Here is a 15,189-nt window from a genome sequence, read left to right on the forward strand (position 1 = left end):
AAACCAGCCTGGCCAACATGGTGAAACCCCATCTCTACTAAAAATATCAGTGTGGTGGTGGGTGCCTGTAATCCCAGCTACTCATGAGGCTGAAGCTGGAGAATCACTTGAACCAGGAGACAGAGGTTGCAGTGAGCTGAGATTGCTCCATTGCATTCCAGCCTGGGCAACAAGAGGGAAACTCTGTTAAAAAAAAAAAAAAAAAAAAGACACCACATGGAAGAGACAAGCCATTCCCACCAAACCATGCCTGAATGGCAGATGCTTGAAAAAATAAGGACCGTCTTTATTTTAAGTCACTAGGCTTTGAGTGTTTTATTATGCAACAACAGGTAATTGGAGTATATAGATTATTTCAGCCAAATGCAGCCATCTTATTCTTTCCATTTCAAAACTACCTGAGAAGACAAATCTGTTTCAAAGAAAAATAAAAACGTGCTGACATACCTGGTCACAGTCAACTCACCCTAGAAAGCCAAAAGCTGGAACCCCAGTATTTATTACCTGTGGCTGCCAACTAGCCTTCTCTTGGGCAGTTTTCTTCTCACCCCTTAATATACCAGATTCTTGGCTGGGCGCGGTCGCTCACACCTGTAATCCCAGCACTTTGGGAGGCCGAGGTGGGCAGATCACGAGTCAGGAGTTTGAGACCAGCCTGGCCAACATGGTGAAACCCCATCTCTACTAAAAATACAAAAAATTAGGCGGGCATGGTGGCACACGCCTGTAGTCTCAGTTACTCAGGAGGCTGAGGCAGAAAAATCGCTTGAACCCATGAGGCGGAGGTTACAGTGAGCCGAGATTGTGCCACTGTACTCCAGCCTGGGTGACAGAGTGAGACTCTTCTCAAAAAAAAAAAAAAAAAAACTATATCTATACACACACACACACAAACACACACACACACACACACACGACTCTCTGGCCTCTTTTGTTCTGTCTTAAACTGACTCCTAGCTTTGAAAAGTTGCTTTTTTTAAACACCCTGGCTTATGAGACTGCTGCTACTGCTAACATATGCTACATATTTTTAATCAAGGAACAAGTAAACTTTGCCTAAAAAGGTAATTCTATGACTTTGAGGCAGGTAACCAGTTCAAGATGTTTTAATGAAGCCATTAAAATGGGTTAGCAATCAAACCAAGCAATCATATCAAAACATTTACTGTTCCTCCTAATAAACACTAGGGAGGGAAATATTCTAACTACTGAAATAAGGTTTTTCTTTAAGAAACACAGCTTAAATGTTAAAAGCTAGAAGCAATCTTGAAGATAATCTAGTTCAGAACTTTTTTTAAGTCACTGGGAAACTGACAAAATCCAGGGAAGATCTTCATGACATAAGTAAAAAAGGTTTACCTCACTCCATCTCCACCTAGGAGGTCAACCTGCCATCATATAATGACAATTTTAAACTTCAATTCTGTTTGTATTTTACCAAAAATATTACAAATACAATTTTGTTGGTATTTTATAGCTACAGCAGAAAAATGTACTCCATGCAATGTTATTTAATGCTTTATCTTTAAAGTTTAGGATATATGACAAATCCCAGTTAGGACAAATAAAAGCATCCCTGGGAATCCACAGTCTTCTTATAAAAAAATTAAAAGTGGCTGTTCTATTTCTATGATAAGAAATATTAGTAATCATTGCTCTAGTCCAAATCACTTGGGAAAACAAGTCCAGCAAGGTTACATAACTGGCCTGAGGCCATATAACTAGTTAGTGGCAAAACTATGGCCGTAATTTTGGTATACTCATCCTTTCTAGTCATGCGGGGCACTCAATTAGATTTCAATTCATAAAAGAAACACAATTACTATATGTTTCAATTCAAAAAGCCCCATCAAAGTGGCTGGTTGCATTCCAATTCCTTCAATGTTATGCTCAAAATCCTTCTGGTGGACTACCTTTCTCTTTAATGTAAAGAAAACAGAACCTTAATGGAGGCACCTCAGGCATCACCAGGTGAATGGAAGGCAAATGCAGCTCTAAGAGTGTGGACTGGCTATTCAAAAGCCATTCACAACCCCAATATCTTTTGCCTTAACTACACAGGCTGAAAGAGTAAAACACTCAATCCCAGGCCTCCCCGGCAGCTAGGAGCAGACATATGACAAAACTACAAAAATGAGAATATATACAGAAGTCACTAGAGAGGCATTTCTTTCCAAATAAAAACATTAAACCTGTTAGAAGGTCTTGACCCTTGTACTCTCTTCCTGTAAGGAATGTGGATATGATTCTCAGACATGTAAGGCCATCTTGCTTCTATGGGTACAAAAGCCACATGCTGAGCCACTGGCCCCCTGATGACACAGAAGAGTCATGACACCAGCCCTGGACTGTCCACCCTTGGGCTTCCTACTGAGTGAAGTTTAAGACTATGCAATTGGTTTTCTGGTTACTTGCAGCTAAATACAATCCTAACTCTTACAGGAAATAAATCTGGCTTTTCCTCTTCAATCCATTTTGTTCCAAAGTGGTTGGTTGTCCATCTGGCTCAGTCTTATGTAAGTCAATTTGGTAAACAAAGATTTAGTCACCTTCGTTCTTACCCCATGTTGTGCTATCATCTCACTTTTTTAAAAGGTCAATAAAAGACATCAAGGTATATCTCTTCTCCAAGAATAAATGAAAAATTTTAGCTTATAGTAGGTTTGTCTCTCCGTACCATATGGCAGAGCAAAGGCTGCCTTGGAAAACAGAAGAGAGAAAAATGGTTTCTCTCCTTATACATCACTTAACCTCAGTCCTGGACAGCATCTAGAAATTCAGCAACAGAAAGAAAAAAGAAAACCAGAAACTAATGCATGTCACATTCTCATCCTCTACTAGGGAAGGAACACAAGCACCAGGCCTTAATTAGAGAAGATCGTATAAAAACCATTCACTCAGCAGAATACTTTCTCTTTCCCTTGAGCATCATGCTGGAGATATACCTCATGTTCCATTTAATCTGAGCAATACAGTAATCTCAAGGAAGGCTTATGAACAAAAGTAGGGTGTTTTCCATTCTTCCAATGTCCTTTTCTGATAAAGCTGGCTGTGGCAGCTTACAAAGATACATCAATTGTTAAGGTTAAATGGCATTTTGCAAAGGGATAGAAGAAAATAGGTAACACTGATGAGAAGCTAAGCATTCTACAAACTTCATGCCAAAAAATTAAAGAAAGAAAAGAATGTATCTCTGTAGGTGAATGGCAACATGCTTTGGCAAATTTCTTGGATTCAAGTCTATAAAATCCAGAGAAACCATTAGATATTCTGGACCAACAGACTAGACCTTTTTTTAAAAAGTTAAACCTTTTTCTAAAAAGCTGAGGATTCCCAAACCAAGCAATCACCCAATAAATAGCTCTATAGCTGACAATGACCCTAAGGGTTCAGAATCTAACAGTACGATGGGATACAGTATTCAATAGTATACTCTGGATCCAAGAGAAATTTCTTCATCTGAGTCTATAGGTTTGCACTAAGAATCTCAAAAAGTGAATTCTGCACATGAGGAGCAGAAGTCAAACAAGTGATAACATTAAGGAGATGAAGAATAATATTTACAGATATAAACCGACAATCAACTAATCTTAGCAAAGCAATGCTCAAAGGATAAAAGCATTGGGAAAAAAGCAATGAATTTAAATAGACCTTTACGTCAGAATAGTTTCCAACAATTTAGAATCTAATCTGTAGAACCAGAAATGCCTTAGTCATCTAGATTGACTTGATGTGAGCAGGAATTTCTCCTCTCACTCTGAAATAAATGGAACTCCAGCTTAGGCTAGAGCATTTACAAATTACTTAAGCAACACATTTTTAAAACAGCTCCTATAATTCACAGAAAGTAACTGATCTCCATGTTAGTTACTCAAATGTACTAAGTTAAAGATACCAGAAACAAAAAATTATCAAACTAAAGAATACAGTTATTCCCTTCAAAAATTTCACTAAATTTTCAGTGACATGTTAGATAATCTCCTAGAATGGAATAAGGATATAATAAACAGCATCACCCTACCTAGCACGTTTCCTGGAGGTACCTCCTCTAGATATTCCAGTTCTCTTCCCATCAGAAGATACAGGTTTTCCAGAGCACAGTATGCCATGTGGGGGACTGGGGGGAGGCCATCTGGTGGAGCTGAGAAGCCTAATGGTACCTGGGCAAAGAAAAATGATTGAAGACAAGTTAGGAGGCATATGGAAGCATTAATTGGTATTTGTAAAGTTATTTTTATTCAACAGTAACAAACGGTATAGCAACATTTCATGTAAACCTGAAATAAGAACATTTGAAATGGTGTGATAAAATATAAGTCTCACTTTATGAATAAAATTTGAAATACTGAAATTTCTCAAACACTAAAAAATTGTCTAGATTCCCATTTAATCATAAGTAATATAAATTCTTATGATTTATGAGAGTAATATATGGCTAAGTAATATAAATTCTGCTGCGACCTGGTATTGTCACTTTAGCTGTTCTCCATAGCCCCTGGTTAAATTATTTATATGAACCACATCATACACCAGTTCTGGTGACTACTGTGCTATTATTTGAACACTCATTATTACTATTATCATTTAAAGTTGTTTTACTCTTATGTACAATGTTCTTCAAGTATTCAACAAGGGCTGGTGCTAGTGCCAAGTAACACATAAAAATAACTTTGGAAGGGTAGTTAGATGTGATAAAAATGCCAAAAAAAAAAAAAGGTCAGACTGTTATTATATGCTATATTGTTCATATGGAAGAGCATGCTGTGACATATTAGGAACACATTAATGAGAGGACAGAGTACATTTACAGCAAAAATATACAAGTACAAGTACATTAGATGTATTAGCTCCCCGTACATCATATTTATTCTTACAGAAACACTGTCTCAAACGATTCAAATTTTGCATTGTGTGAAGTCTTCAGAAATATATCTACCATATAAATGCAAGTACCCAGAAAGCATTTCAGTTAACCAACCAATCAATCTTTGATGCTCATAGGCCTGGGGTGCTGCCCTAATGCTATGAAGAGAAAAAATGGCTGAGATACAACATGTACAAAGATTACTAACATCACAAGCACAGAGTGACCAACAAAAAGGTACTATAGGCAAGTAAATCCATAAAGGTTTAGAGGAAGGTGAGGCCCCTGTGCTAGGGTAGACTCTAGAAACTTCATGAAAATGAAGGCACATGTTACATCTAAATGTATGTGTTCTGACACAATGACAACTCTCAAAGTAGCTCTAAAGATGGGCTGAGAAATAGAAAGATTATAAGAACTGAATGGAATTATCTACACAATATGACCATCCACTTAAAACAAGCTACAAGCTACAGATAAATTATAATTAGTAAGGCAGCTTAGCAAGGTGGCAAAAATGCAAGATCAATATACAAAAGTTAATTATACTTCTATAATTAGGAATAGAAAATGCATCAATAGAATAGCAATAAATAGAAAATATGTATATTTAAAATGATTTCTAGAATAGCAACAAAATCTAACAAAAGTTAGATTCAAAACCCTTTATAAATGAAACTATAAAACTTCATGAAAAACATTTAAAATGACCTAAATAGATAAATCAACCTAATACATTCATGGATGGAAAGATGCTGTATTACAAAATGTTGATTCATGCCAAACAGGTGTATGGACATAAAGTAATTCCAATTGAAGCCTCAACAGGGCTTTTCATAGAAGCAAGAAGTTGACCATAAACTTGATATATAGGAGCAAAGAGTCAGGAACAAACAAGACACTAACAAAGAAAAACACGGTAAAGGGACTTGGTCTTTTTGACGTCAAAACATTGAAAAATGAAGACAGCACTGAACAGAGACAATTAGAGACAACCAGAAAAAATAAAATTAGTCCAGAAACAGATCTATGTACATAGGTAATAATCTGATTTATGACAGAGTGGACAAAGCAAATTAGTGGATAAAGATGGACTATTCAATAACATTGGAACAGCTGGACATTTAAATGAGGAAAAAATGAACTTGGATCCCTTCTTCACAAACACTGAATTATATATTTAAACATGAAAGGTAAAATAATAAACTTTAGAAGAAAACATAAGAGAAATTTTTGAGACTTCAATACAGACTTAGTTTCAATTTTCCTAAGATATAATAAGCAAAACCCATAAAATAATGATAGTTCGACTACATTTAAATTAAGAACTTCTGCCTATCAAAAGGTACCAAATGGAAAGTAAAAACAAGTTTTACACTGGAGAAGAAATTTGCAAAATTCAAAACTGAAAAGGAATTAGTATCCAAAATATACAAAGGACATCTGAAAAGCAGTATTTAAAACAATAAAGTAGCATAATAGAAAAACAGGGAAATGACTCCAAGAACTATTAATATCTTCACATAAGAACACAAGCTTGATCAATGAACATATTAAAAGAGTAATAAGGAAAATGTAAACTAAAACTGCAAAGCACCATATCATACCCATCAGACTGGCACAAATCAAAAGCCTAATAAAACCACATTTTGGGGAGCATGTGGAACAACTGGAACTGTTAAACACTCCTATTGGGAGTGTAAATCAGAACTACTTTGGACAATAAATTTGAATTATCTTGATAAGCAGAAGATTATCAAGGCAACTCCACTATAGGTATATTCCCCAGAATTTCTTGTAAATCTGCATAAGGAGACATATACAAAAATAATCAAGGTAGCATTGCTTAGATTTGAAAAACAAATAAACAAAAAACCGAAAACAGCAAATATATAGTGACCAAAAAACTGTATATATAAAATGTACATTTAAGTAAAGGAATCCTATGCCACACTGAACAATAAACGAATTATGGGAGTAGGCATTAACATAGATTAAATTCACAATGTTAAGTTAAAAAAAAAAAAAGGCAAGTTGTAGAATAGTTATAGTAAAATTCCATTTATACAAAGTTTCAAAAGCATGCAAATGTGACAATACTCTTTAGAAACGCACACTCAGGTTGTAAAACTATAAAGAAAAGTAAGAGAAGGATGTGGCAGACAGATGAAAGGTGCCCCTCCCATGATGCCTGCTTTCTGACGTTCACACCTTTGTTTTGAAGCCTCCTTCCCGAGTGTGAGTGGGACCTGTGACGTGCTTCTTCTAAAAAACAGAATATGGCAAAGGTGATGAGATGTCACACTGTGATTCTATACCATCATACAGGACTCTGTCTTGCTAGAAGACTCCTTCTAGTCTCTTATACGGCTTGATGAAGTAAGCCTCCAAGTTGGGAAGGTCCACATGACAAGAAACTGAAGGTGGCCTCTAGGAGCTGAGGGCAGCCAAAGGCCAGAAAAAATCTGGGACTCTCAGTTCTACAGGTGCAAATATATGAATTCTGACAACAACCTTTAGTGAGCTTGGAAGCAGGTTCTTCATCAGTCAGTCCTCCAGATGAGAATGCACCCTGGCCAACATTCTGGTCACGGCTTTGTGAGACCCTAAGAAGATGTGGCTAAGCCATGTGTGGTTTTCTAACCCACAGAAACTGTGAGATGGTAAAATGTGTAATGTTTCAAGCTGCTAAATGTGCTGTAATCTGTAATATGCAGTAACAGAAAACTAACACAAAGGATGAACACAAATTCTGGGTAGGGGTTACTTTGAGGGTAGGTCTGAAATTTTTCAGGTTTCTTTTTTAAGCAGTTAGAATTAGGTTTTATGGTGCTCTGATTACTGAAATAAGAAGCTATTTGAACTGTCAATGTATTGTATCATTCCTGCTTAAGACATGAGACACATAAGCAACTGATTTCACCTGTAGCAAAGAAACACTATGCAGAGATAAACTGGATTGTTCATGGAATTTGTAATGCAAAATAAATCAATGTTTCACTAAATAAAAATTTCTTGCTCATTTACCTTCACAAAAAAAGAAAAAAATTAACTGATACTTGACCCTTACTGATAAACAGCAAACTATCAATTACGTCCAAGCCAAGATAATCACAGATAAGTTTTTATACATATTCTCACTTTCAGACTCCCATAAAATATAACCCTATACACACTAAGTGCTGTGATCTTTCTTGCTAAATCAGAACATGCTCAACAAGGACTGCTTAACTGCCATGCAGCACTGCACTCTTCAAGGATTAAACTGCTAAAACTCATGGAATAAGCATTCAAGGCAAAGAAAACCCGATGACAGATTTTCTTCAACTGCTACCTCCTTCTCTCTCACTTGTAGCCAAGTACCAAAGCAGTTTATCTACAGACAGGCTGCTTCCTGGACAGAGAGGAGCATGTGTTTCTCTGCTCATGATGCTCCACGGTGCCAGCTGACAATTTCCTAGCTTACTGCTTTGTGCTGATCCAGACTGGCTACTTGGACCTCTGGCACTGTCTTCATCCTATGACCTCTATTATTTAAATATAATTACAATGTATATATCTTGCTTACTTCCAAAAATGTTCTGAGACATCTCTAGCCTGTGATCTCTGTTTGCCCCTTGGCTCAGGCATTTTTAGATGCTGCCTGTTCACCTACTTACAGACCCTCCTGACCAGACTCAAGGTCAGTGTGCCATGCAACTCCTGCCTATCCCCTGCTCACAGCCCAACCTTTGGCCTGAGCCAGCTAGTTTTTGGATCTTCCTATTTCTCAAAGATTCGCCATTGCCCTGGCTCCAGCATGACATCTGCTCTTATCAGTCCTTTTCTCTAACCACAAGGTGATTCTTGCCTAGAAGAGAAAAGCCTTATAATTAAATAAGGCCTGAAAATTTGGTCCACACACTGATTTGGTTTCCTTAATGCTACTGAGACATACATGACAAACATTATCAAAGCAACACAAACAGAGATACAGTCACTCAAGTGTGCCTTTCCAGAGACAAAATAAATCTACCAATAAGATCATCGCCAGTCCCAACAAAATGTGAAAAGATATCAGACCCTTGAGAAACAATATCTAAATATTTTACTTTCAATTCTTACCCTTCGTAAAAACTCAAGAGGACTGTATTTGGGCCCCAAGACGAAAATTTTCTTTCCTCTTCGAGCCACACCACTGAACACTCGAGCAAATGCAATAAAAGACTCTTGGTTGTCTTCTTCCTGGAGCACAGGTTTAGAGGTCATACTTTCCACCTGTTGCTCGTCACCTGCCAGAAACAAAAAGATAATTAGTGCCAAGAATGCCCTCTTAATTCAAACACTGTCTGGAAACACGAATATGATATGTTTGGTCCAGTTTCAGAAAAAAAACAAAACCAAAACACCAAGAATGGAAAGAATATTGATAAAAACGATGTTTAAGCTTAAAAAGCTCAAGAACTAAAGGATGAGTGTCCCAAGTTAAGCAAAAAGGCAAACACTTTGCAACAGAGCCTACTTAGGAAAGTTATACCTCTTGGCTCCTCTCCTTTTGGACATGTTTCAAGGGCACTGCCATCTTGGGTGGGCTCCAAGGGTGCCTGTCCCTGTGCTGCTGCAAGCTTCTCTGCATGCCTTTGTCTTGCACGCTCATGTCTCTGAGCAATTTCTTCTTGAGTGAGAGGCCTACAGGATATCACAAATATGTTATCATCTGGCAACATTAAGCATCTCTCAGTTTAGTCAAGCAGGGAAACAGCAAGTATTGATATGGCTGGGTAAGATGAAGATTGGTCCCAGCTCCATTCCAGGCAGTTTTCTCCAAGTCCTCTCCCTGTCTGTAGCAACAGGAGAGGGCCTATAAGCTTCTCTCTAATAATGCTGTGTCCCAACTATTCTGAGCTTATGAACTGACATGCAAGAGCCCAAGTCCCTATCTGAAGCAATGTACAATAGTATGGAACCTTTCTCAGATGCCTATATTCCTTCTGGAAAAGGCAAAGAACAGGAAGAAGGAAGGGAAAGAGTGACAGATATCAGGGTTTGGAACAACCCTGGCAGGGAAACAAGCATAAGGCCTCAATAACCGGGGTTCAAGAGGAAGGGTTCAAGGTCAGGATGAGTACTGGCAATTCATCAGGACTAGAAGGTCAAACTGAAATATCAGCCACTGTGTTACACCCAAGAAGTACCACCACAGAAAAGGCAAGGTGTGGGTGTGTATATGTGGTTTTCCCTGGGGATGAGAATGAGAGGGCATGGAGAAGGTAATTAAGCTATTTTTCCTGAAGAATTACCCTCATGTCTGTCAGGATATAGAGAAGGCATTCAGAGTTTTAATACCAAAAAGTTGTTGACAAAAGGGGAGCACTAAGTCAAACACAAATTCTGTTTGGGAGTTTGGGTTTGGAAGGTAGAAACCAGGCAGGTAGACTGTTTCCTAGGACTTGGCTCCCTTCCCATGTAGGGGTCCTTATGAACCTACCTGCATGCTCAACCCCAGCACATGAACAAGACCAATCCATGTCCTAAGGCTGATAGAATAACAGCATCTTTAGCCTCCTGATACTCTGGGACTGAGCATCAAAGCACTCAGGCTAATCCTATGGTCCTAACTTTATGCTCCAGCTCTGGAAGCTGGACAACTCTTCCTGGTCCCAACACTTTGTGCCTCTCTCCCATGTTGTCCTTCACCTTTTACATTATGATTCCTGCTTTATTTCCCAAGCTCAGACTTCACACCTAACTGATAACCTTCATCCCCATCTTGCCATGCCATATTCCCCTCCCCTCTCTGTAAGCCATGGAAGTCATGCAGGTAGCCATTCTGCCTACTTGCCTTCCAAATGGCCACATACAGGTAGGGCTCCTGATTCAAAGTGGCCTAACTCCTTCTACCTTTCTAGTTCATGTAAGCTAACCTGGAAGGTGACTGCTTAAATCGTTGACTGTCCACTGCTATACTCTTCAGATATCTTCCTGCTAGACAAGACTTCTCTAGTCCTAGTGTCCAGGACTAGACACTACTTCTGCCTTCCTTAGCACCTGTCCCTCAAAATCAATGGTTTAGTTCCAAGAGCAGGCCCTTCCACTCACACCCACTCTGCTGCAGGTCACTGGGCTGTGCAATAGAATACAAAAACATGAGAAACAATCCTTGAGCCTGGCTTGGTCAGGTGCCTCATTAGGCAATCAAAACTGCTGGCACTAAGGGGCCACACTACCACTGCAAGAGACAAGCTCCTCATTACAGGAAGCTCTAAATGTCAAAACTTTCAAATACAGAATGAACTCTGCTTCCTCGCAATTTCTAGCTATGGCCGCAGTTCTCTCCTCTGGAGCAACATCTAACAAACCTACTTCCCTCCCCTTTCCTTTGAATCACCTGCATTCATGCCTTCCCTGCCTCCCTTCTTTTCCCCAGGCTGAGCACTCTAGCTGTTCCTTCAACCAATCCTTAGACAACTTTCCTTGTTTCTAGACTTTTGCTAAAAACTCATAAGAATATCTGAAAAATGTGAATTAAAATACAAATGCAGAACACATTTTTATTGTTAGAGTAGAAGGGAAAAAATACCAGAGGTATCTGCTAGTATCTACAGAGAAATGGTCTCTTCCAACGGGTTTATCATTATGATCCAGAGACTGTGTTAATCACTTTACATATATTATAGCACATAATTTATCACAACCATTCAATGAAGTAGATATCATATTCCTATTTTACATACAGAAAAGGGAGACTTTGAAAACTTCAGTAACTCGACCCAAAGTCACACAGATTTTAAATGGAGGAGCCATCATTCAAATCCAGATCTGTATGGCTCTAAGGTCTATGCTCATTATCACCAGGTTATGTCTTTCCTTCAGGAGGAATTAAAGATGATAAAATCGTCATCTTACATAAATGTGATTTCACTTTAGTTTTAGTGAAAAAGGAAGTGTATTTGTTCACCTTGCAGATTAAATCCTCATGTGCCCAAGTTCATGAAGTGATCTGGAATAATCAGCATGTACGGTCATTAAGTAAGCATCAAATGTATAGATGCTTGCTGTCTGTCTATGTTTCTATCCATCCATCCAATTAACAACTACTGTGTGCCACGCACTGCTGTGGGCACTGGGAATGATGGTAGAGGGGAACAAAGCAGATAGTAATCAGCAAGTATGTGTAAAAAGTACCCACTGTGTATCCAGCATCTGCTGAGAACAAAAAGAAATGTAATTACAAGAAAATGGGGCCCTACTAGTGAGGAAACAGCTGTGACTGGGAAGTTATTTAGGCTATAAACTAACCATGGACTTCTTGAAGGGACAATAGTCACTAATACTGAGATGAAGGAGACCAGAGGTGAGAATGTTGACTGAAGATTCAAATGTCATGTTGGAAGGTGAATTTGAAGAAGCAAAGAAAAGAGGCAAGAACACAAGAACAAAGGATAAAGTCCTGTAACAGTCCCACACTTCATTTACACCCAAAGCGGCACTGTTGAGCAGTGAGTAAACGTCAGTGTCTTCAGTAAGTTAGGGAAAAATTCTTAGGCTTTGCGGATGCCGAATCCCATTTCCTGCCTTACTTTTCTCCCTGGTGCATATCACTAATACAATGTACTCTATACGAAAGGAAAATAATACTCTGTTATTCCTGGCTTAGGTATCTAATACAATGGAGATGAAAACGCTATCAAACCAACTTCCCAAGGTACATTTTCCTAAATTTAAAAAATAAAACTTAAATGAAAAAAACTATCAGCTAGAAGATGGAAAAGAACAAAGTAATGGTGACGACCTTACCCAGGTATACCTGAAAACACTGTATTATTACGTAACAATTGTTGAACCTGATATACTGGTTAAAAAACAAATGACAAAAATAAAATCAATAAAACAACTTCATGGAATAGAATGGATTGCACTATCAGAAATATACTAAAAATCAGAAAAACATATGATGAATTATTAAGAAAAATGTTTACAGAAAATGTAATTAATAGTAGAGGCATAATAATACTATTATTCATCAGCAAGAAATGAAGGATAGGTAGAGGTAGGAATTTTAAATGATATAAATACATGTATTTCAAATCTTAACAGCAAATTTTCCAATTCTCTGATATTCCCTATGATTCTACTGGAATCTCTCAGATACTCCCAATGGCCAAAAAACATTCAGTATCCTAAAATTGTTAGCACAAGAAATTGCTACTACATGTAGCACTGAAACATTATCTGGGAGTAGCCTAGATACATAATTGGGCATTCATTCGTTCCATTATTCACTCATTTACTTACTCATTTAGCCATTCATTCACCCATTCACTGACCTGTTCATTCCCCCATTCAGATATTCACTCATTCATTCTTCATTTACTCACCCATCTATTCTTTTACTTATCCCCAGGGCAAAAATTATTGAATACACCTATGTCCAAATCACTAGGGAAGTACTAAAAAACAATGCATAACCTTTCTGCTGAAGGACAAACAGAATTTTGAAAAGAAGCCTTCTCAGATGGAGGAACAGCACAAGTAAAGATATGACGTTTGTTCAGACACTAGTATATTAGAGAAACAGAAATAAAAATCTAGTCAAAACATGTTTTGGGGTCAGGTCACGGTGGGTCTGAAATGCCACTAAGACAGCTCAAGTTTATTTCACAGGCTGATGATCTGACCTTCAGTCACTCACATATTATTTTCATGATTTCTGCTATATCTGCATATTATTTATTTAATGCTTATTTAAATGCACAAACATTTTGAACTCAATAAAACTTTAAAATCTCATCACAGTAAAGGCTTTATCACTTGACATACACAGGCAATACACACAAATAAACATTAAAATAAATATGCCAACTAAGTAAACTAAAACTTGTTTCCCTAAGTACCACTGAAATCATCACCAACACTTCACACTTGAATCAAAACTGCTCAAAGCAGTGAGTATCATTAAGGGTTTTGAGCAAGAGACATATCTTCATAGCTGAGTTTTATAAAGATCACTCTAAAGGAAGAAAGGCAAGTGCATCGGTGGAACTAAAGATGGGGCAGGAGAACCAGCTAGGAGGTTGCTGCAACAATATCCACAAGACATGATCAGAATCTAAACTTGTAGGGAAAGCAGCAGAGACAGAAGGAGGGGAACTCACATAAAAAACAGGAAATGTAGAAGAGACAGATTCCCCAAGACTCTGGAACTTGAGAAATATCCCTCTCCTACACCCACTACACCCGGGCACACATAATACACACAGGGAAGCAGAGATACTCATACATTCATAATCTCTACTGAGGTAGACAGAATTAGATGAGACAAGGCAGGAGGCTTAGATTAGAACTCGCCTAACATGTTCAACAAAAGTTAACTGTTGCTACTGCTACTAACGCCACTCTTCAAACTTACATCACTTCAATTCAAAATCCCAGAGCTGCTTTCAACAGCTTTCTCCTACAGAGGTATCACAAAAGGATATATTACTGTACAAATTGTATGTTACCCTGGGGGTTGGCTTGAAATGAATTCTGGGTTAAGGAGGAAAAGCATTATCTGTGCCCCACCCCCATCCACACCCCAACTACATCCTACCAAACATATACCATATTCCTAGCCCAGCCCAACTTTCCCACTTCCCTTACCTTGGCTTATTCTGAGGCAAGGCCTTAGCATCAACTGCAAACATTTTGGAAACAAATATGATAACTGGAGCAGTCTCCTCACTTCCACATTTCATAAAAGCTAAACAAATAGGAAGTAAAAATGTCACTATTTTTCCCATTACTAAAAAAACACATATTTTTCTGGAAAACAATTAAAATGTTTAGAACATCGCATTATCTAAATGCATCAGAAGTCCATAACTTTTTCCAACTATGATAAGAATTTTAATTAGAAAAGGGTAAGATTGCTAGGAAAGAATAGCAGAGCAAAAGCAAACAGAATTGGCAGAAATAAGGAAGGAAAAGCAAGCAAATTTGATGGGATGAGGGATCCCATATGAAAGTTAAAGCTATGCAATGAGGTTAAACACCTACTATAAGCACTAATACATTTTTCACTGTATCAAGTATAGAAAAAATAGAATTGAGGAATGTTACCAAAGGCCAACAATCAACAAGGTAGCTTGTTAATAAGATATATAAAAATCAATAGCTTTTCCAATCCCCCACAATAACAAGTTAGAAAATAAAATGGACAAAAATACTGTATTATGATATTAACAAATTCTTAGAAATAAGTTAAGATTCAATATTATTAAGATACCAATTCTCCTTAAATATACAAATTTTAACGCAGTTACGTATTAACATATGAACATTTTCCTTAACCTATATTGGAAGTA

The 15,189-nt window shown here is 37.7% G+C and overlaps 1 protein-coding gene across 5 annotated transcripts in view; it reads right to left on the minus strand.

Moving 5' to 3' along the window:
- Positions 1 to 15,189, minus strand: part of EFL1 (elongation factor like GTPase 1) — a 135,078-nt gene that overhangs the window by 84,414 nt on the left and 35,475 nt on the right. For all 5 annotated transcript variants that reach the window (XR_003120236.1, XM_025390570.1, XM_025390572.1 and 2 more), the window contains 4 exons: positions 14,486 to 14,585; positions 9,381 to 9,532; positions 8,969 to 9,135; positions 4,022 to 4,160 (listed from right to left, as the gene is read on the minus strand). Coding sequence is in view for 4 of the 5 variants with exons in the window: in XM_025390570.1 (XP_025246355.1) it covers positions 4,022 to 4,160; positions 8,969 to 9,135; positions 9,381 to 9,532; positions 14,486 to 14,585 (558 nt within the window). In the remaining variant the exon portion in view is untranslated. The remainder of the gene's footprint in view (positions 1 to 4,021; positions 4,161 to 8,968; positions 9,136 to 9,380; positions 9,533 to 14,485; positions 14,586 to 15,189) is intronic.

The sequence above is a fragment of the Theropithecus gelada genome, chromosome 7a (genome assembly GCF_003255815.1).
Source record: "Theropithecus gelada isolate Dixy chromosome 7a, Tgel_1.0, whole genome shotgun sequence".
NCBI classification, from domain to species: Eukaryota; Metazoa; Chordata; class Mammalia; order Primates; family Cercopithecidae; genus Theropithecus; species Theropithecus gelada.